At 42.9% G+C, this 20,302-nt stretch overlaps 1 protein-coding gene across 1 annotated transcript; it reads right to left on the minus strand.

Annotated features, from left to right (window-relative positions):
- Positions 1-813: 813 nt before the first annotated feature.
- Positions 814-19,507, minus strand: LOC110536447 (myosin heavy chain, fast skeletal muscle-like). Its single transcript, XM_021622213.2, has 38 exons — positions 19,375-19,507; positions 18,802-18,958; positions 16,493-16,520; positions 16,184-16,292; positions 15,924-16,016; positions 15,704-15,764; positions 14,594-14,692; positions 14,155-14,258; positions 13,619-13,757; positions 13,064-13,182; positions 12,749-12,898; positions 12,494-12,664; positions 11,961-12,264; positions 11,659-11,723; positions 11,478-11,565; positions 11,245-11,362; positions 10,974-11,097; positions 10,578-10,714; positions 9,953-10,208; positions 7,598-7,840; positions 7,114-7,290; positions 6,871-7,016; positions 6,598-6,688; positions 5,915-6,304; positions 5,666-5,792; positions 5,357-5,475; positions 5,028-5,224; positions 4,693-4,876; positions 4,391-4,556; positions 3,951-4,075; positions 3,465-3,773; positions 3,046-3,249; positions 2,784-2,909; positions 2,226-2,396; positions 1,834-1,938; positions 1,643-1,738; positions 1,125-1,256; positions 814-849 (listed from the first exon to the last, which is right to left on the minus strand). The coding sequence occupies exons 1-38, from the start codon at positions 19,483-19,485 to the stop codon at positions 829-831; spliced, it is 5,562 nt and encodes a 1,853-aa protein (XP_021477888.2). The 5' UTR covers positions 19,486-19,507; the 3' UTR covers positions 814-828.
- Positions 19,508-20,302: the final 795 nt, after the last annotated feature.

Raw genomic sequence — 20,302 nt, forward strand, 5'->3', positions numbered from 1 at the left:
TGTTTTCCTCATGAACGGATAATTTATCCATCTGAACCTTGCAAAAGCCTGTTGTGTGTTTATAATGTGTATTGTCATAACTTCATAACTTCACCAATAGGTGGCAGGAATGTAATGCTAAACATTATGGAATGTATATCAGCCGGAAATCAATTGGAAATGCTAATTGGCTAATGATAAATCAATATCACATTTGTAATTTCTTTTCTCATTAATGTGTGCATAATATTGGTTTACCCAGAACTAAAATCTCATGGAATTTGGTCAGATGCTCGAGTCTGTCTATGGGGGATTAATGTGTGCATAATCTGTGACAAAATTCAAATGCATAAATCCATCCTGTTGTTTCCTGAGAACTTAGTTCTTAGAATTTCCCCACAATCTCCAGTGTTCCTTTTTCAATTGTTACCATGGTATGTATAGGCTTCTCTTATTTATTTTTCGTTTAGAAACATTTCAATTTGGGCCTGTCCATATAGGCCAATTCTCCCAAGTGTAAATGTTTGAAACTATGATTTTGATGTTATGGATGGTCAGTCCATTCATCTGTAGCTCAGTATGAATTTGAGAGTGGTCACATTTCTCCAGCCTCATTCCTCAGATGTTTACCCCCTAAAAAGTGATTGCTTTGGTGGGGTGAACACTTCTTTGTTTTTGGAATCCTGTAATATTTTTATGGTATGAAAAAGCTGTTTGCTGAGTAATAATTCCAGAGTCACAAAGGAAGTGTACTTACGCCAACATGTTTTTAATCAATGCTAAAACCATGAAAATCCTATTTTATGCAAGACAGGAAAATGTTAAGACTTTGATCTTCAATACTTTGGTTTATTCAGCAGCTTCCTTGCCCTGTAAGAGGAAAGAACATAATAGATTAGTATTTAATAATGAACAAAATGTATGAACAATTGGAATGAATATAATGGATCAAGAATTTAATGCTCAGTGCTCAGCTTAAATTCTAGACTTTGAAGTACCACATTTTTTGCCCTACCTGAAATGTGCCTCTTAGAGATCTTAAATACATTTAAGTGGTCAGTATTGACCTCTGTGAAGGCTAATTCATAGGTGGTGTTGATGTGGTCATATCTGAACATGAGTCAGGTTCAGCAGCAGTTCTGTACCTTTCCACCTTCGCGGGTCTTGGCTCTGAGCTTGTTGACCTGAGTCTCAGCAATGTCAGCACGCTCCTCAGCCTCCTCCAGCTCATGCTGAACCTTCCGGAGCTTAGACATGTGGCTATTGGCTGCTTCCTCCTGGGTGAGGAAAAGAGAGGAGAGCAGAACATCAGCATTCAAAGTTTGAAAATTCAGGTAGCAAATTAATATATATATTTTTTAAGTATTTGAAAGCTGTTTTTATTGACAGATGCCAATGATACAGCAGAGAAAGTGAGTTGCAGAACTGGGGATCAAACTGCAATATATTAATATTCATATTAATATTCAACCCCCTCTCCTTTAAGTTGGTAACATATAACATATCAATTACTTGCACTATAAATTGAGTCATTGTTGACTGATGCGCAGTAGCACTTACTTCAACTAAACGGTATGGACATGAAGTTTTGTAATGTCTACTAGGGGAAAAATATATTTTGGAATGTATGCTTTCAGAGTATTTGACAAAGTATGTGACTCACCGCTTCCTCGGCCTGCCTCTTGTAGGCCTTCACTTTCATCTGCAGCTTGCCTACCAGGTCCTGAAGTCTGCCAACGTTCTTCTTATCCTCCTCAGTCTGTGGGAGAAGATCAAATAATCATTGCCCCATAGTTTTATACACAAACCTGTCTGTGTTAGTGTCAAGTGTGTGAAGAAGGTACTTTCTCTTACCTGGTAGGTGAGCTCCTTGACTCTGCGCTCATACTTGCGGACTCCCTTGACCACGTCTACACCTCTTCTCTGCTCAGCCTCCACCTCAGTCTCGAGCTCACGCACCTTTATGGAAGAAATTAATGTAGGCATTTATTTGAGGTGTTGAAATCATACGTCACAAATCTTTGTAAAACAGAGGTATCTTCTACTGGTCAAGGAAGCACAATGTTGTCTGTTCCTATGTACATGTACATGTTTAATTGAAGCGGTCTGTAGTCATAACAACAGCTTTTCATTATCTAGGTGGGTTATTGAGAGAAAAAGTCATTACCCAATGCTCCTGTGTATTTTTATATGATTAAATACATTTCCAGCAATCTGTTTTTCAATCCACCCTGCTGTTAACTCACCCTGGACTCCAGTTTCTGGAGCTGCTTCTTGCCGCCCTTCATGGCCAGATTCTCAGCCTCATCCAGACGGTGCTGCAGGTCCTTGACTGTGACCTCCAGGTTCTTCTTCATCCTCTCCAGGTGAGAGCTGGTGTCCTGCTCCTTCTTCAGCTCCTCAGCCATCATGGCCGCCTGGAATGGTAGTGTGTTAAATTTATGCACCGATTGGCACCAACCATAGTCTCTCTCTTGACAGATGGGTTGCCTCCCACAATGTACCAATGTTCCAGTATAAATGTCAGTATTAAAACCAACGTCAATTTGGCAGAGGAAGGGAAGAGTTGGGTACAGTAAAATCCATCCAGAGTCTTGCAGTAAAGCTCTGCCTACCCAAATGTGTGATTTGTTTGGAGAGTTGTCTGTCAGAAACCTCTACAAATTGGCCAAGAAAATCCAACATGATTCCCAGACCTAGTGCTGTTGCCAATAGGTCTGGGATTTCCGACACCACCAATTATAATGTCCCTCTTATGGGCAAAATCAAGTTGATGTAATTCAATAAAGATCATAAGGACTCACGTCAGTGATGGCCTTCTTGGCCTTCTCCTCTGCGTTCCTGGCCTCCTGGACGATGTCGTCCACCTCTCCCTGCACCTGCACTAGGTCAGTCTCCAGCTTCTTCTTAGTGTTCAGAAGGCTGGTGTTCTGGAGGAAACAAGATGTTTATTTGACTCTCGAGTCACAGGGCAGAATAATGAAAATGTAAAAGCAAGCACTGTCAAATTTCAGGTGTATGTAAACGGTATGCTAGGTTTTATTAGAAATGGCTTTTGACCCGTACCTGGGAGTGCAGAAGTCCAACACGCTCGCTGGCGTCTACCAGCTCAGTCTCAGCCACTTTGCGGCCTCTCTCTGTCTGCTCCAGAGCAACTCTCAGCTCCTCGATCTCAGCCACCATCAGACCGTTTCTGCGCTCCACCATGGCTGCCTGCTCCTTCATGTCCTCTGAGGCACGGACGGCGTCATCAAGGTGCAATTGGGCATCCTGGGATTCACAATCATATAGGTTCATTAAGCAGGGGCAATAGGATCAGTAATAGACATTTTAATTGATAATAATTTCCCAAATGTCCATACATTTTGACAGTATATTAGTCCACTCTATTCATTTCCTCTGTTCTATTCTTTTTTTACAGATTAAAAAAAAAAAAATTCTCCCCATGTTCAGATTTTTGTTGCCCGATGTCCCAGTCCCTTTACCTTGAGCTGTCCCTGGGCGTTCCTCAGCTGTTTCTGGGACTCAGCGGCCTGCCTGTTGGCGTGGCTCAGCTGGACTTCCATCTCGTTCAGGTCTCCCTCCATCTTCTTCTTCACCCTCAGGGCGTCATTCCTGCTCCTGACCTCCGAGTCCAGGGTGCTCTGCATGGAGTCAACCATCCTCTGGCTGTTCCTCTTGATCTGCTCCATCTCCTCGTCCTTCTCAGCGATCTTCCTGTCCACCTCGCCCTTGATCTGGTTCAGCTCCAGCTGCAAACGCAGAATCTTGGATTCCTCGTGCTCCAGTGTTCCCTGGACAAGGAGAAGCAGTCAGGCCAATTGTGTTCAATACATTTGTATTTGGATGTGTATAACATAAGATATTAAATATATATGACTACAATAAACACCAACAAGGAAAGCATTGGACTGTAGCTGGTGTTGGATAGTGTAACACTGCTTTTCCCATCAAACAGCTGTAGTTTGTACCTCAGCCTCCTCCAGAGCGGTCTGGATCTCAGACTTCTCTGTCTCCACGGTCTTCTTGGCCTTCTCCAGCTCATGGATGCTCTTGCCAGTCTCTCCAATCTGCTCAGTCAGGTCAGAGATCTCCTCTGCACTCACAAACACAGCAGCTGTTTAGACTCAGGAGATGTTCAGTGGATATCACTGATGCACTGAAGTTGACATTGAATCATAATAACAGCTCATTAACAAAAGCACTTCATATCGTTTTGCAAATCAAATTGCCTCCTACTTCTTTGGGTTGTCTGAAAGAATACCGAATGCAAGTTCAAACAAGAATATTTGAAACTATACATAAAACAATTCTGAAATGGTGTAATGGTCATTTTGTTAAATACAGTTCCCTCCATTTTCAAAAACACTAGTCAAACATGAGCCAAATAGAACTGCTGTCAAATGCTCACGTTGCAGGTTCTTGTTCTCTCTCTTCAGAGTCTCCAGATGATCCAGAGCCTCCTCGTAGGAGTTCTTCATCTTGAAGAGTTCAGTGCTCATAGAGCGAGCCTCCTTCTGAGCTCCTTCCAGCTCAGCCTGACCTTCCTCAAACTTCTGCTTACACTCTGCCAGAACCTAGGGAAATCCATGGGATTTTCATTCCAACTCATTGATGGAGAGCTTTGAATCTGAAATATGTTACAATTATACTACAATTGATCAAATAACACACATAAAATATCCCGCTAGGATTAGGTTTATGCATTTTCACCTTGTCAAAGTTCCTCTGCTTCTTGTCGAGGTTGGCGGCCATCGCGTTGGCTCTCTCAACGTCAATCATGAGGTCCTCCACCTCTCCCTGCAGTCTCTGCTTGGTCTTCTCCAGGGAGGCACACTTGGAGTTGGTCGCCTCAATGGTCTCCTCAGCCTCCTGCAGACGCTGGGCCAACTTCTTCCTGTTGGATGAGTGAGGGTGGTTTTATGGTGAACAATTTGTTGTGAAAACAAATGTTACAATACATATTGATGTAACATTTCCTCAGAGCCCACTACCACCCTCACCATCCACACCCTATATTTGCGTTTTTGCTGTTGTGTGCAACTCACTTGGCCTCCTCCAGCTCCTCTGTGCGTTGGATAGCATCAGTTTCATACTTAGTCCTCCACTGAGCCACCTCACTGTTGGCCTTGGACATGCCGCGTTGCAGCTCTGCCTTGGCCTCCTGCTCCTCCTCAAACTGCTCTCTTAGAAGGTCACAGTCATGGCGGGCAGACTGGACACTGTGGGACAGTGCGTTTTTAGCCTGAGAGAGGAAGACAAACAAAGACAAAGAGAGATTAGAGAGAAAAACAGTCTCTGAGAGTGGCGTAGTCACCGTCTTTATGGAGATATGGCTCTAAACTGTGGCAGATAGAGTCTGTTTTGGGTCCCTTACCTTGACCTCCTCCTCAATCAGCCTCTTCATCTCCTCAACCTGCTGGGTGAAGGCCTGTTTGCCTCTGGTCAGCTGAGAGACCAGGGCTTCCTTCTCCTCCAGCTGGCGGCCAAACTCACCTGCAGGGATAGAGGCACATCTTGTTAATGAAGTCTCTGTTCCCGAAGATTTAAAATGTATTTTGAGGTATTGAATAGCTATGTTACATTGTGAATAGTACAGTGAACACTATGTGGACTGGACTTTTAGCCCCTAACACGTGTTATTGTGTACTACTGAAGTGTACTACTATTAGTTTGTTAATGGTACCATTTTCTGTCAGGAGTCTGGCCCTCTGTCCGCTGATGTCGTTGACCTGGCGAACATTCTCATCATTCTTAGTCTTGAGCTCGCTCAGCTGGTCCTCAAGAGTACGACACATCTTCTCCAGATTGCCCTGTTAGTGAAAACATGTTCCATTATTACTTTATATATGAGACTCCTGTCAACTTCAGTTCACTTGAATGGTAATGAAGTTGACCTTCCTCAACACTGCTTGACTAAAACATCATTACTCACCTTAGCCTTGGCGACGGCCTCCATGTTGCTGGAGAGGTCATCAATCTCCATCTTATACTCGCTCTTCTCCTTCTCCAGCTTCTGCTTGATGCGCTGCAGGTTGTCGATCTGCTGCCCGAGCTCAGCCACACTGTCAGCCTGCTTCTTGCGCAGACCGGCGGCTGTGGCCTCATGCTGCAGGGTGGACTCTTCAAGATCACGACGCAGCTTCTGGAACTCAACCTCACGCTTCTTGTTCATCTCAATCTGAGCAGCAGTGGCGCCTCCGGCCTCCTCCAGCCTCTCACTGATCTCCTCAAGTTCCCTGGAGAGATCGGCCCTCTGCTTCTCAACCTTGGCCCTGGCAGCACGCTCAGCCTCAATTTCCTCCTCCAGCTCCTCAATACGGGCCTATAACAGGGGGCAGGAGCAGGTGGGATGAACACTACAATATAGTTGAAATAAATAACCTCTATAAATAATAATAGGATGTATATTTTGCATACATTTGTAAATACAAAGCCAGTTACACTAATATATTCAGTGGACAGTGTCCAATGTGGCAACCAAAACCACAACGGTTAGAAGCACCATCTTTACAACAGATTAAAGCACCATCTTCCAACTTACTGAGCCATTAGAAGACACCAGAAATGTTTCAGGTGTGTTCTTTCCTGTACTGGAGCTGAGATCCTGTACTGTACCTGCAGTTCCTTGATCTTCTTCTGCAGCTGAGCTCCCAGAGACTGTTCATCCTCTATCTTGCTGAGGAGCTGGCTGGTCTCAAACTCCTTCCTAAGAAACACAAACACGTTGATTTCAGAGTTGGTTTTGGTTTGATAGTGTAAAGGGATAATATAATAGCATTCACTTTGCTTTTAAGAATCACATACAAATCCTAATTACAAGATTGAGTGAAGAACAACCATTATGTTGATCAATATGGCAGGTAATACTGTAGTAATTTGTTTGTTTACTTCTTGATTTTCTCATCAGACTGCTGCTTGTCATTCTCCAGGTCCATTATGGACTCCTGGGCCAGTTTCAGATCTCCCTCCAGCTTTCTCTTGGCTCTCTCAAGGTCCATACGGAGCTTCTTCTCTTGCTCCAGAGAACCCTCAAGCTATAAGATAAAAACACACATGTAATGTTCAAATCTAAACAACTGAAGATAATATCATCATCTCTTAACCATGGACAAAATGTAAAACTCCACTCACGTCATCCACTTGCTGTTCCAGCTTGGTCTTGGCCTTGGTCAGAGTGTTGACTTTGTCCTCCTCTGCCTGCAGGTCGTCCAGTGTCTGCTGGTGGGCCTCTTGGAGGGCTTTCTTCTCCTTGGTCAGCTTGGCAACACTCTCATCCATAGACGCCATCTCCTCTGTCAGGTTTTTAACCTGAAAATGTCCATAACAACTGTAAGTCTTTTGCCACTTCACCATGAAGGGGAGATGTAGTTTGATATATATTGCATTCATTTAATTCAGATTATAAATGTGTCAACAAGTACTATACTGTTGATTCAACACTAAATTGCACTGTACTAAATGGAAGTCATAAACGAGGGGGAGCAGAACAAGCAACTAAAATTAAACTATTTTGTGTCTTCATTTTCCCTGCGCCCACAAAACAATTTGAATTAAATTTCTGTTGAGCTATGTTTTGAGTAGATTTTTATTTGAATGGTTAGACTGTCTACGAGACCTTGTTTTCACTGGCGTGCTTCTCCTTCTCCACTTTGGCCAGGGTGAGCTCCAGGTCATCAATGTCCTTCTTCAGCTCAGAGCACTCATCCTCCAGCTTCCTCTTCTTGGCAGTCAACTCAGCATTCATCTCCTCCTCATCCTCCAGCCTCTCGGTCGTCTCTTTGAGTTTGGCCTCCAGCTGGATCTTGCTCTTGATGAGCCCCTCGCACCTTTCCTCAGCATCAGTCAGATTCTCTGAATCCTGGTTTCAGAACAGGAGAAAAAAATCTACGGCCTCACGTTGTGTATCAAAATATAGACTTCATTTAGTCAAACAGGTCAGAGCAAATCAATATAAATGCATGATATATATATATATATATATATGTAAATAACATGGGTAAATAACATGGGTAACACAAGTAAATGTATGAGTTAGCCACATACATGGGTAACATGGGTAACACAAGTAAATGTAAGAGTTAGCCACATACAATACTGCAGTGTTTACCCGATGTTCATTTGGTTGTTGCCACTCACAAAAAGTTAATTTTATAGTTTCTTTAACTTTTAGGGATAGTAAAACATTCTTCAGTTTAAACTTAAATGACTAAAGTATCTAAAAAATATATAATAGAGCTATATCTTTTTTTATAAGATCATCTTATATAACAATCACCAAAATAAAAACTAGACAGTCGGGGAGAATCTAAAATTCCAAAAACGTCAAACATTTTTGCTACAGTGATTGAATCACTCAGTAACAACACGACATAAGCCATGGCAAAAATGTTTCGAATTGCAGGACATTGTCTTTAAAACTGTGATTTCCTTGACTTCCTGACGGGCCGCCCCCAGGTGGTGAGGGTAGGTAACAACATCTCCACCCTGCTGATCCTCAACACTGGGGTCCCACAAGGGTGTGTTCTCTGCTCTCTCCTGTACTCCCTGTCCACCCATGACTGCGTGGCCATGCAAGCTTCCAACTCAATCATCAACTTTGCAGACAACACTACAGTGGTAGGCTTGATTACCAACAATGACGAGACGGCCTACAGGGAGGAGGTGAGGGCCCTCGGAGTGTGGTGTCAGGAAAATAACCTCACACTCAATGTCAACAAAACAAAGGAAATGATCGTGGACTTCAGGAAACAGCAGAGGGAGCTGCCCCCTATCCACATTGACGGGACAGTAGTGGAGAGGTTGGAAAGTTTTAAGTTCCTCTGCGTACACATCACGGACAAACTGAAATGGTCCACCCACACAGAGTGGTGAAGAAGGCGCAGCAGCGCCTCTTCAACCTCAGGAGGCTGAAGAAATTTGGCTTGTCACCAAAAACACTCATAAACTTTTACACATGCACAATCGAGAGCATCCTGTCAGGCTGTATCACCGTCTGGTAAGGCAACTGCTCCGCCCACAACCGTAAGGCTCTCCAGAGGGTAGTGAGGTCTGCACAACGCATCACCGGGGGCAAACTACCTGCCCTCCAGGACACCTACACCACCCGATGTCACAGGAAGGCCAAAAAGATCATCAAGGACAACAACCACCCGAGTCACTGCCTGTTTCCCCCGCTATCATCCAGAAGGCGAGGTCAGTACAGGTGCATTAAAGCTGGGACCGAGAGACTGAAAAACAGCTTCTATCTCAAGGCCATCAGACAGTTAAACAGCCATAACTAACTTTGAGTGGCTGCTGCCAACATACTGAGTCAACTATTGTCACTTTAATAATGGAAAAATGTATGTAATAAATGTATCACAAGCTATTTTCAACAATACCACACTATATAATATTTACATGCCCTACATTACTCATCTCATATGTACATACTGTACTTTATACCATCTACTCCATCTTGCCATCTTAATGTGTATAAGGTAGTTGTTGTGAAACTGTTAGGTTAGATTCCTTGTTAGATATTACTGCATGGTTGGAACTAGAAGCACAAGCATTTCGCTACACTCGCATTAACATTAACATACAGAAAACGTGTAGAAGGGCAGGAAATTTGCACCCCTATCGAGACACTGTGTACGTGTCTGTTCATGTGTGTGTGTGTGTGTGTGTGTCTCACTGTCTGTGTTCATGTGTGTGTGTCTGTGTTTGTGTTCATGTGTCTGTAAATGTGCCGGGTTGGCAGTTAACCTAGTGGTTAGAGCGTTGGGCCAGTAACCAAAAGGTTGCTGGATTGAATCCTCTGAGCTGACAAGGTAAAAATCTGTAGTTTTGCCTCTGAACAAGGCAGTTAACCCACTGTTCCCCGGTAGGCCGTCATCGTAAATAAGAATTTGTTCTTAACTAACTTGCCTAGTTAAATAAAGGTTACATTTAAAAAATAAAATAATCATCAGGGTCGTTGTTCACTCACAGATGCTACTTGGAGCGCCAGGTCTGCTCTCTCCTGCACCATGGAGATCATCTTCTCCTCCAACTGCTTCTTGGTGGCCAGAGCCTTGGCCAGGTCCGACGTCATCTTCTCATAGTTCTCCTTCATGTTGGCCAGCTCCTTCTCCGTCTCCGCACTCTTCAGCAGGGGCTTGATCTTGAAGTACACCTTCATCCACGGCCAGGTTTTCACATTCATGAATGAACGGATGTTGTACTGGATGGTGAAGACGGAATCTCTGGTTGAACAGAAAGGATAGCTTGACATAAAGCTAAATTCTGGAATTCGAAGAACATCAAAATGGTGACCCCAAACCACATTGTTTACAGCTGAGGAATGGGGCTGTGGAGATGTAACCCCTAATAGACTGCGCTCTAGTTAGATTCCAACTCATGAGGCATTTTATATTCTTCAAGAATGAATGGGTAAATATTAGACATTTAAATGGTAATTGAACAGCTTGACAAATCCCAAACTACAGTTTTAATAGAGCATTTTAAGTTGTACTTTCTCACTCTGAACAACTCACAGCATATACAGTATGGAATAATGCATTAGATACAGGTGGTTGACAGAAAGCTTTGCCAAGATGTTTCCTGTTCCTCACCTCCTCTCCATCATCTTGGTGAACTCTCTCCTCATCAGGAATCCACGGCTGAGAGCCTGGACCATGCCGACCAGAGAGGCCAGCTTCTCATCTCTCATCTCCTCCAAGACGCCCAGCAGACCGGCTTTGAAGAACACCTGACGCAGGTTGACATGGTCAATTATGGATCCACAGTCAGATGGTGACATAACAGGAAACAACACAAACATTGCAATGCTCACGACAATCCATGGGATAGGTTGTTTATAAGTTGTAAGTTGTTGTAACAGTTGTAGATGAACAATGAGTTTAGTTTCTCTTCTAGACTTGTGATTATATGACATTGAAGAAAATGGTACGGGTTTAAATGATCATTGAGTTGTGTTTTGTTGTCAGCTTTTGCAAAGGGTGACTGACCTTGGTGTGTCCAAACTTGTAATCCTCGTGATTCACATCAATGGACCCAAGCAGCTTCTCAGAAGCCTTCTTGTTGTCCATGAACTGGCCCTCGGGGATGACGCTGGCATTCAGTACTTTGTACCTGAATGAGGAGACATTTTTAACATATGTCAAGTTGTAATAGGTTGATTATATTACGTAAAAAGTAAGACTATTCTGATGCTGGGAAAACCCTTGTAGCAGATCTGTGTGTGTGTGTGTGTGCGTGCTTGTGTTTGTGTGTGTGTACCTCTGCTTGAAGTCAGCATAGATGATTCTGCTGGGGAAGCCCTTTCTGCAGATCCGAATTCCCTCGAGAACACCATTACACCTGAGCTGGTGAATAACCAGGAAGTTCTCCATCAGACCTGGAATCACAAACCAAGTCTCTTTTAATAATCATAAACAGGTTAAAGATTGGTTCGTTAAGGTTACTGATTCTGTACTGATAAGATGACATATTTAAGTCAATATTTCTTGTACCTGGAGTCTTTGACTCGTTGGGGATCAGGCAGCGCACAAAGTGAGGATGAGTGCTCCTCAAGTTGGTCATCAGCTTATGTAAGTTCTCCTGTAAGAGGGTTACAAAGCATTTTCTGAGAAATAATTTATGATAATCAATGCACATTTAGAAGGAATGAATATACACATTTCAGAAGCTCACCCTGAACTGGGACGACACAGTCTGCATGGAACCACCCTTCTTCTTACCTCCCTTCTTGGTTGTATCTGTTCAAACGAGCAAAGTAAAATATAGTACTAGACAAGGATACGTCTCAGAGTGCAATAGTAATATATAGAATCTCTGGTTAACTTCATACTTATCTTAATGCAAAAGCTACCAATGAGATTGTGTAAAATAACACCTATGAGTAAATTAACCCAGTGAATAAGCCTGAGCATTTGTGGTACATTCAAAGACTTTTAAAAAATGTAGGTCTGAGTTATAACTGATGCTAGTCTTACCCTCCGGTGGGGCAGCAGGGTACAGAGCAGCCAAAAGTTTGACTGTGGACTTCCCGTACAGCTGAATAACTGAGTCGTTCAGGGGGTCCTTGTTCTTCTCCAGCCAGCCAGTGATGTTGTAGTCCACAGTGCCGGCATAGTGCACCAGGGAGAAGTGAGCCTCTGCCTTGCCTTTGGCAGGCTTGGGCTTCTCAAACGCCTTGGTTTTGCCAAGATGCTGGGCGTACAGCTTGTCCTTGAAGGTAGTGTCTGAAGACTTGGGGAACATGCACTCCTCTTCAAGGATGGAGAAGATGCCCAATGGCTTTACGAAAAAAGAGATGTATATGAAATTAGTGATATTTACATTTAGGATCACATTTATTCCTTTAGCAAACATGCTATTGTATAATTATATTCATTTAGGGGCACATAATAGGAAAAATATTGAGTTTTCAACCATCGGAAGCGTTGTACCACTGTGATAATATTTCACACAGTGCTCATATGAGCTTTGCTGTTGTGGTCCATTATAATCCTGACAGACAGTGTACCTTCTCAATAAGCTCAATGCAGGCAGCCAAGTCCATGCCAAAGTCAATGAAAGCCCAGATGATTCCCTCCTTCTTGTACTCCTCTTGTTCCAGGACGAACATGGTGTGGTTGAAAAACTGTTGCAGTTTCTCATTGGTGAAGTTGATGCACAGCTGCTCCATGCTGTTGTACTGTTAAAAAGGGGTTGGTACGTCATACAAGGCTGTAATCCCTCTCAATCACAACTCATTGTCTTGTTCTGGCCGCACACTCACATCAAAGATCTCAAACCCGGCAATATCCAGCACGCCGATATAGAACTGCCTTGGATTCTTGGTGTCCAACATCTCGTTGATACGGATGACCATCCACAAGAACATCCTCTCGTAGATGGACTTGGCCAGAGCCGAGACTGAGTTATTAACCTGCAATGATAATATCTCAAATGAATACATGAGATATTGACCATGTCTAGTGACAAGGTGAAAAGAGCTTGGGGAAAACAACCTCACAAGAAGAAAAAAAATCTATGGTCCCCAAAAGATTTCCGGTGCTCAGAAAATGTTAGATGCTGTGTTTGGTCGCCTTACCTGAGGCACAGTCTGTCCCTTGGTCACGTACTCGTTGCCGACCTTCACTCTGGGGTAGCACAAAGCCTTCAACATCTCAGCTGAGTTCAGGCCCAGCAGGTAGCCGATTTTATCAGCCACTTGAGAGAGAACCAACAACAACAGACTCAGAAACACAAGATCTTTCTGATGCCACACTGACAAAATAGTCTTTTGTGGGTTACGTTTTGATTTTCACCCACATCCATCATTTCAAATCATTTCTGGAGGTTGACATTTGGTCTCATGGCTGACTTTCATGTGACACTATCTGTCTTAGGTGTTCTATTTCATTGTTTGGGAATGGGACTAATGCTCTACATATTGTACATCTATGACTGGGACTGGGAATGGGACTAATGCTCTACATATTGTACATCTATGACTGGGACTGGGAATGGGACTAATGCTTTACATATTGTACATCTATGACTGGGACTGGGAATGGGACTAATGCTCTACATATTGTATATCTATTACTGGGACTGGGAATGGGACTAATGCTCTACATATTGTACATCTATTACTGGGACTCACCCTCTGTGCCGTCTGGCTCGGCCTGCTCCTCACGCTGCTTCTGCTTGAATTTCAAGTTTCCATGGTGCAGCACAGCTCCAGTCAGCTTGTAGATGCCCATCTTCTCCTCATTAGTGAAGCCCAGGATTGTAATGGCATCCTGGCATTAGACAGGAAGTACCACAGTGGTGAACACTGGACACTAGTTATAGTACATGACAGTTCTGTCGTCACTCCAGAACAAATGGGATGGATATATGTGTCTTCTCTGTTCCTCTTGAGTATGATTGGCCAACACTAGTAGCCGGCAGAACAAAATTAGTTTTCTACAGTTCCACAGGGCACTTAGTAGCGCCGTCTTGTGGATGTCTTACAAGCATGTGCCTCAAGGTCAAGTGTGAAGGCATGAAGAGTGCCTAACCAACACAAGCTATCAAACAAACTAAAAAAATACAACAATTCACAGCAGCCACTAATTTGGAATTGCACAGTGCAGTCAGTGTGTAATGGGGGATCCTACCCATTCCAGAGTTTGGTTAACCCTTGGTTTGACTCACGTCTGTGGCATCCAGCTCTTCCTTGTCGTTGATGCTGGCCACCGTGATCTGACCCTGACTGCACATGGGGAAGTCGTAGGGGTTGGTGGTGATGAGCGACATTTCTGTGGACAATGGAGAATGGCTTGTCAGTTAAATCTCTTAGATTTGTGCTGTCCTACCTTTACGGTATCTCTCCTTCCTTTACTCAATAGATGGACTCAATGGTACATGTAGTATAAACAGCATCAAAAGAGGAGACTGAGACTTGTGGACTAGTGCATCACAGTGCATTACTTGATAGATATTTCCCAACGACCTGATCTGTGTCTAGATACCTTGTTACCTTGGATGTACTCATTTTAATAGTATTAATAGTGTGGACTAGGAATCATTTAAAAAAATAAATTCCACAAATTTGGGTGGGAATAATTTCCCCTGAATCTCTACTTTGCCGTACCAACTATCTCAGGTTTGTGATTGGTCATCATCTGGAAGAAGATGTGGTAGCCTCTTTCATCGGGCAGCTGGAAGGACACTCGGGACTTCTCCAGGAGGTCTGAGAGTCAAAGAGAGAGAGGGAGAGAGAGAGAGGAGAAAGAGAGGAGAGAGAGAGAGGAGAGAAAGAGGAGAGAGAGAGGAGAGAGAGAGGAGAAAGAGAGGAGAGAGAGAGAGGAGAGAGAGAGGAGAAAGAGAGGGGAGAGAGAGAGGAGAAAGAGAGGAGAGAGAGAGAGGAGAAAGAGAGGAGAGAGAGAGGAGAAAGAGAGGAGAAAGAGAGGAGAGAGAGATGAGAAAGAGAGGAGAGAGAGATGAGAAAGAGAGGAGAGAGAGATGAGAAAGAGAGGAGAGAGAGAGGAGAGAGAGAGGAGAGAGAGATGAGAAAGAGAGGAGAGAGAGATGAGAAAGAGAGGAGAGAGAGATGAGAAAGAGAGGAGAGAGAGATGAGAAAGAGAGGAGAGAGAGATGAGAAAGAGAGGAGAGAGAGATGAGAAAGAGAGGAGAGAGAGATGAGAAAGAGAGGAGAAAGAGAGGAGCGAGAGAGGAGAAAGAGAGGAGAGAGAGATGAGAAAGAGAGGAGAAAGAGAGGAGAGAGAGATGAGAAAGAGAGGAGAGAGAGATGAGAAAGAGAGGAGAAAGAGAGGAGAGAGAGAGGAGAAAGAGAGGAGAAAGAGAGGAGAGAGAGATGAGAAAGAGAGGAGAGAGAGAGGAGAAAGAGAGGAGAAAGAGAGGAGAGAGATGAGAAAGAGAGGAGAAAGAGAGGAGAGAGAGAGGAGAGAGAGAAGAGAGAGAGGAGAGAGAGAGGAGAGAGAGAGGAGAAAGAGAGGAGAAAGAGAGGAGAGAGAGATGAGAAAGAGAGGAGCGAGAGAGGAGAAAGGGAGGAGAAAGAGAGGAGAGAGAGATGAGAAAGAGAGGAGAAAGAGAGGAGAAAGAGAGGAGAAAGAGAGGAGAAAGAGAGGAGCGAGAGAGGAGAAAGAGAACATGAGATAAAATGTAATTTGATGACATGATCTCCAAAAAATAATATGTGTGAATTCAGGAAAGAATTGATAAATAATCAAAACCAACTCACAGGTCTCAATGTCAGCCTTAGCCAGTTTTCCTCCTTGGAAGTGAATCCTGATGAATTTACCCTGTAGGTTGGAATTAGGTCAACAAAATAAATCTAACATTTTACTTTGATATACCACTTTAAATGTTACAGTTTGTTGGACATCTATTGATATAACAATAGGAATCTACTGAAATAAAAGTTTTCAATTGAAGGTAACTTATATGCCTTTCATACTTACGAAGCGAGACGAGTTGTCGTTCCTCACTGTCTTGGCATTACCGTAAGCCTCCAGCAGAGGGTTAGCTGCAATGATCTGATCCTCAAGAGACCCCTGATTGACACCAACACAAGTGGCTCAGAAACTGGTAATGTGGTAAAGTTAGTTTTTCTTTAAATACTTGACTACTTTTCTTGAAACAGGATTCACCAATGAAAAAAAAGTTTACAGAGCCAACCAAATGGGAATGTGGTTAAAAAGTAACCATAAGCACAACCTACCTGCATTTTGTTGGGGTCTACTTCCTTCTTGGCACCAGACACTGCAATGGTGGCAAAGTACTGGATCACACGCTTGGTGTTGACAGTCTTTCCTGCACCGGATTCTCCACTGGTTTATATGACAGAGAAAGATGAGCATTGAAAAAAAAAACACTGTTGACCTGTTTTCTTACATAAATAATTAACCAGAATTCCCACTCATCGACTCATTATTACACATAGCCTAATCCATTCGTAATGTCATGTATTTCGTCACATCACATCAATAGAAACACTTTTTCTCAAGGGAAACTTTGGCAAACAACTTACGTGATCAGGACAGACTGGTTTTCGTTATCTGTAACCAAAAAAAACAACTTGTTTATCATACTCAAGCAACATTAGGGGTTCATTAGTGAATTCATAGGGTTCATTCAAAGGGTTCTTCCCTCTTTTTTAGCCATAATTTTAAAAAACGTCAACGCGACAGCTAATTAGAATATTTTCAGGTGTGGTTTTGCTTACAGCTCTTTTCGTGTGACCGTGAGTGAGAGTGTCAATTCCAGTTGATCTAATCTGTTGTGTAATGCCAATACATGTTACATATGAGTATGCTTGTCTTGTGAAAGACTCATGTATGTTGTGGCCTTATGTCAGTGACGACTGTTGTCCAAGTCAGTGGTTTTCAGTTCTCACCACCAGCTGTTCCAGAGGTAGCACACCTGATTCAACTTGTCAACTAATAAAAACAATGGAATTTTAACAATATAATACGACTAACCAGAAAAAAAGAACCCTTTATGGTTCTTCAAGAGGTTATTTGTAGAACCATTCTCCATAAAGGTTCTATACAGCACCAAAAAAGGGTTCTATACAGAACCAAAAGGGTTCTATACAGCACCAAAAAGGGTTCTATACAGCACCAAAAAAGGGTTCTATACAGAACCAAAAAGGTTCTATACAGCACCAAAAGGGTTCTATACAGCACCAAAAAGGGTTCCGTACAGCACCAAAAAGGTTCTATACAGCACCAAAAGGGGTTCCGTACAGCACCAAAAAAGGGTTCTATACAGCACCAAAAGGGTTCTATACAGCACCAAAAAAGGGTTCTATACAGCACCAAAAAGGGTTCTATACAGCACCAAAAAAGGGTTCTATACAGCACCAAAAGGGTTCTATACAGCACCAAAAGGGTTCTATACAGCACCAAAAAGGGTTCTATACAGCACCAAAAAAGGGTTCTATACAGCACCAAAAGGGTTCTATACAGCACCAAAAGGGTTCTATACAGCACCAAAAGGGTTCTATACAGCACCAAAATCGTTCTATACAGCACCAAAAGGCATGTGCACAGATGAAGGTCCAGGGATGCCTGAGCACCTCCCCTTTTGCCATCCTATGAGAAAAAATCCCTTTCAGATTGGTGGTGAGTTTTAGATAGATTTAGATTTTTATTTAATTTAAATACATTTTCCAATATATATTTCTTTTTTTATCTTGGAAAATTCCCCTGCTCCCCACGTGAGCGTGCACTGCAAAAACTACCGGCACTGAACGGTAGTGTATTATTGGCTCTCTTTTTGAGTTGCATGTGTCATCTCACGATCAGAAACAGGGAAGGCCTCAATTCAACTGTTTGTTACTAGGCCTAAGAGGCAGATGTCAGCAGCAACTCCAATCAAAGACCAAAGACGAGTCAGACTGTTTCAACAGCATAGTATAGTTAACTAGATAGCTTGCTTACTACGTAACTTACAGTATGATGCGTGGGATGTTACAGGAAATCATGGTCTATACTAAAGTAATAAGGCCTGAGGGGGTTTATGGTATATGGACAACATACCACCGCTAAGGGCTGTTCTTATGCACAATGGAACGTGCCTAGGTACAGCCCTTAGCCGTGATATATTGGCCATATACCATAAACCCCCGAGGTGCCTTATTGCTATTATAAACTGGTTACCAATGTAATTAGAGCAGTAAAAACCAATGTTTTGTCATACCCATGGTATAGGGTCTCATATACCACGGCTGTCAGCCAATCAGCATTCTGGGCTGGAATCACACAATTTATAATGAAAAGATATGTTGACATTTGGCTACAGGAGGCGAGCATTAGATAACTAGCTATGAATGTAAGACATGTAAGCTCACTGGTTATCCTGCTTATTTGGAATTGCATTGAACCATTTGTCTCTAAAGAATATTTTATTTTACATCCATGCTTCCATCCATCCATCCATCCATCCATCCATCCATCCATACATCCATACATCCATCCATCCATCCATCCATCCATCCATCCATCCATACATCCATACATCCATCCATACATCCATCCATCCATCCATCCATCCATCCATCCATACATCCATCCATCCATCCATCCATACATCCATCCATCCATCCATCCATCCATACATCCATACATCCATCCATCCATCCATCCATACATCCATACATCCATCCATACATCCATCCATCCATACATCCATCCATCCATCCATCCATCCATACATCCATACATCCATCCATACATCCATCCATCCATCCATCCATCCATCCATACATCCATCCATCCATCCATCCATCCATCCATACATCCATCCATACATCCATACATGAATGAGAGCTCGTACCAATCTGCATGAACTGAAAGGCGTTGTCAGAGACGGAGAAGATATGGGGTGGAGCCTCCATCCTCTTCTTCCCTCTGTAGGCGTTGACAACCTCCATGTCGTACACAGGAAGCCACTTGTAGGGGTTCACCGTGGCACAGAAGAGCCCAGAGTAGGTCTGGATGAAAGAGAATAAATTAAATTAGGGGATTAGCAAAATCAGATGGACTTTTACCTGGATTTATGTGATGATGTGGGTGTGCATTGGTATAGTAGTGTAGGTCTACTGTATTGGTATGTTTTGGTTTCCACCATGACTTTATGTGAAGTACTGTATGTGTGTATTTCTCGTGTGTGTGTGTGTGTGTGTGTGTGTGTGTGTGTGTGTGTGTGTGTGTGTGTGTGTGTGTGTGTGTGTGTGTGTGTGTGTGTGTGTGTGTGTGTGGTGTGTGTGTGTGTGTGTGTGTGTGTGTGTGTGTGTGTGTGTGTGTGTGTGTGTGTGTGTGTGTGTGTGTGTGTGTGTGGTGTGTGTGTGTGTGTGTGTGTGTGTGTGTGTGTGTGTGTGTGTGGTGTGTGTGTGTGCAGGTTTCTTACATAGATCATCCATGCTGCATAACGCTCTTTGAGGTTATACAACACAGAGGCTTCATTCAGGTAGGTCATCATGGCCATGTCCTCAATCTTGTTGTACTTAGGGGGGTTCATCTGGTAGACGTCTGCCTCTTTGAACTCTTTTCCTTCCTGAAGCAGTCACAACTCTTGATTATACACAGACGAACTGGACAAGACTGAATGCTTTTTGATAATTCAATAATTGACATTCAATCTTTTTAAAAACATGCATACTCCCCCATTTAATTAATCAACTTTGTTATCACCCACTGATACAGACATGGGGATTCTTCACTAGTCAATATGAAAAATTATTATTAAATATTATTATTATTAAATAGCAGTTGATACATGTTTTAAGGTTATATTTTGCTTACAAAATAAACTAAAAAATGCTTCTTAATATATCTGTTGTTGCTGATTTCATTTAACATATTGGCATGTTTAAAAAAAAAATAATAATATTGAGTAATTGCACAAACTTGAAATGTAATACTTTTCAAATCAGGCTTACCTCCTTGGTGCCGTTAGGATTGGTGACTGTCACGGTACACTTTCCGTCGGCCCTGGCAGTGACCAAACCTTTAAGGTACAGCTCTTTGGTGTCTGACACATAACAAGCATTCTTTGAATCAAAGGGTGCGGCTTGCGCCTCCATCCTCTCCTTCTCAGGCTTACGGAGGTATATGGCAGCCTTGCCGTAGATTTGCATCTCCGCGTCCGTACTCATGGTGACGGATCACTATAGGAAAGAGAAACGCGATTGACTCTGTGGTGCTTCCTCCTCAGTCAACAGTGTAAGGTGAATGGTACATTTTTATAACTTTTTATGACTCACCTTATTTTTTCCCCCTTCTACAGACGAATTGGTACTTCTTGGAGGACCCTGTGAAACATCAGGGTGTTGTGA

The sequence above is a fragment of the Oncorhynchus mykiss genome, chromosome 11, assembly GCF_013265735.2.
Source record: "Oncorhynchus mykiss isolate Arlee chromosome 11, USDA_OmykA_1.1, whole genome shotgun sequence".
Classification (NCBI taxonomy): domain Eukaryota; kingdom Metazoa; phylum Chordata; class Actinopteri; order Salmoniformes; family Salmonidae; genus Oncorhynchus; species Oncorhynchus mykiss.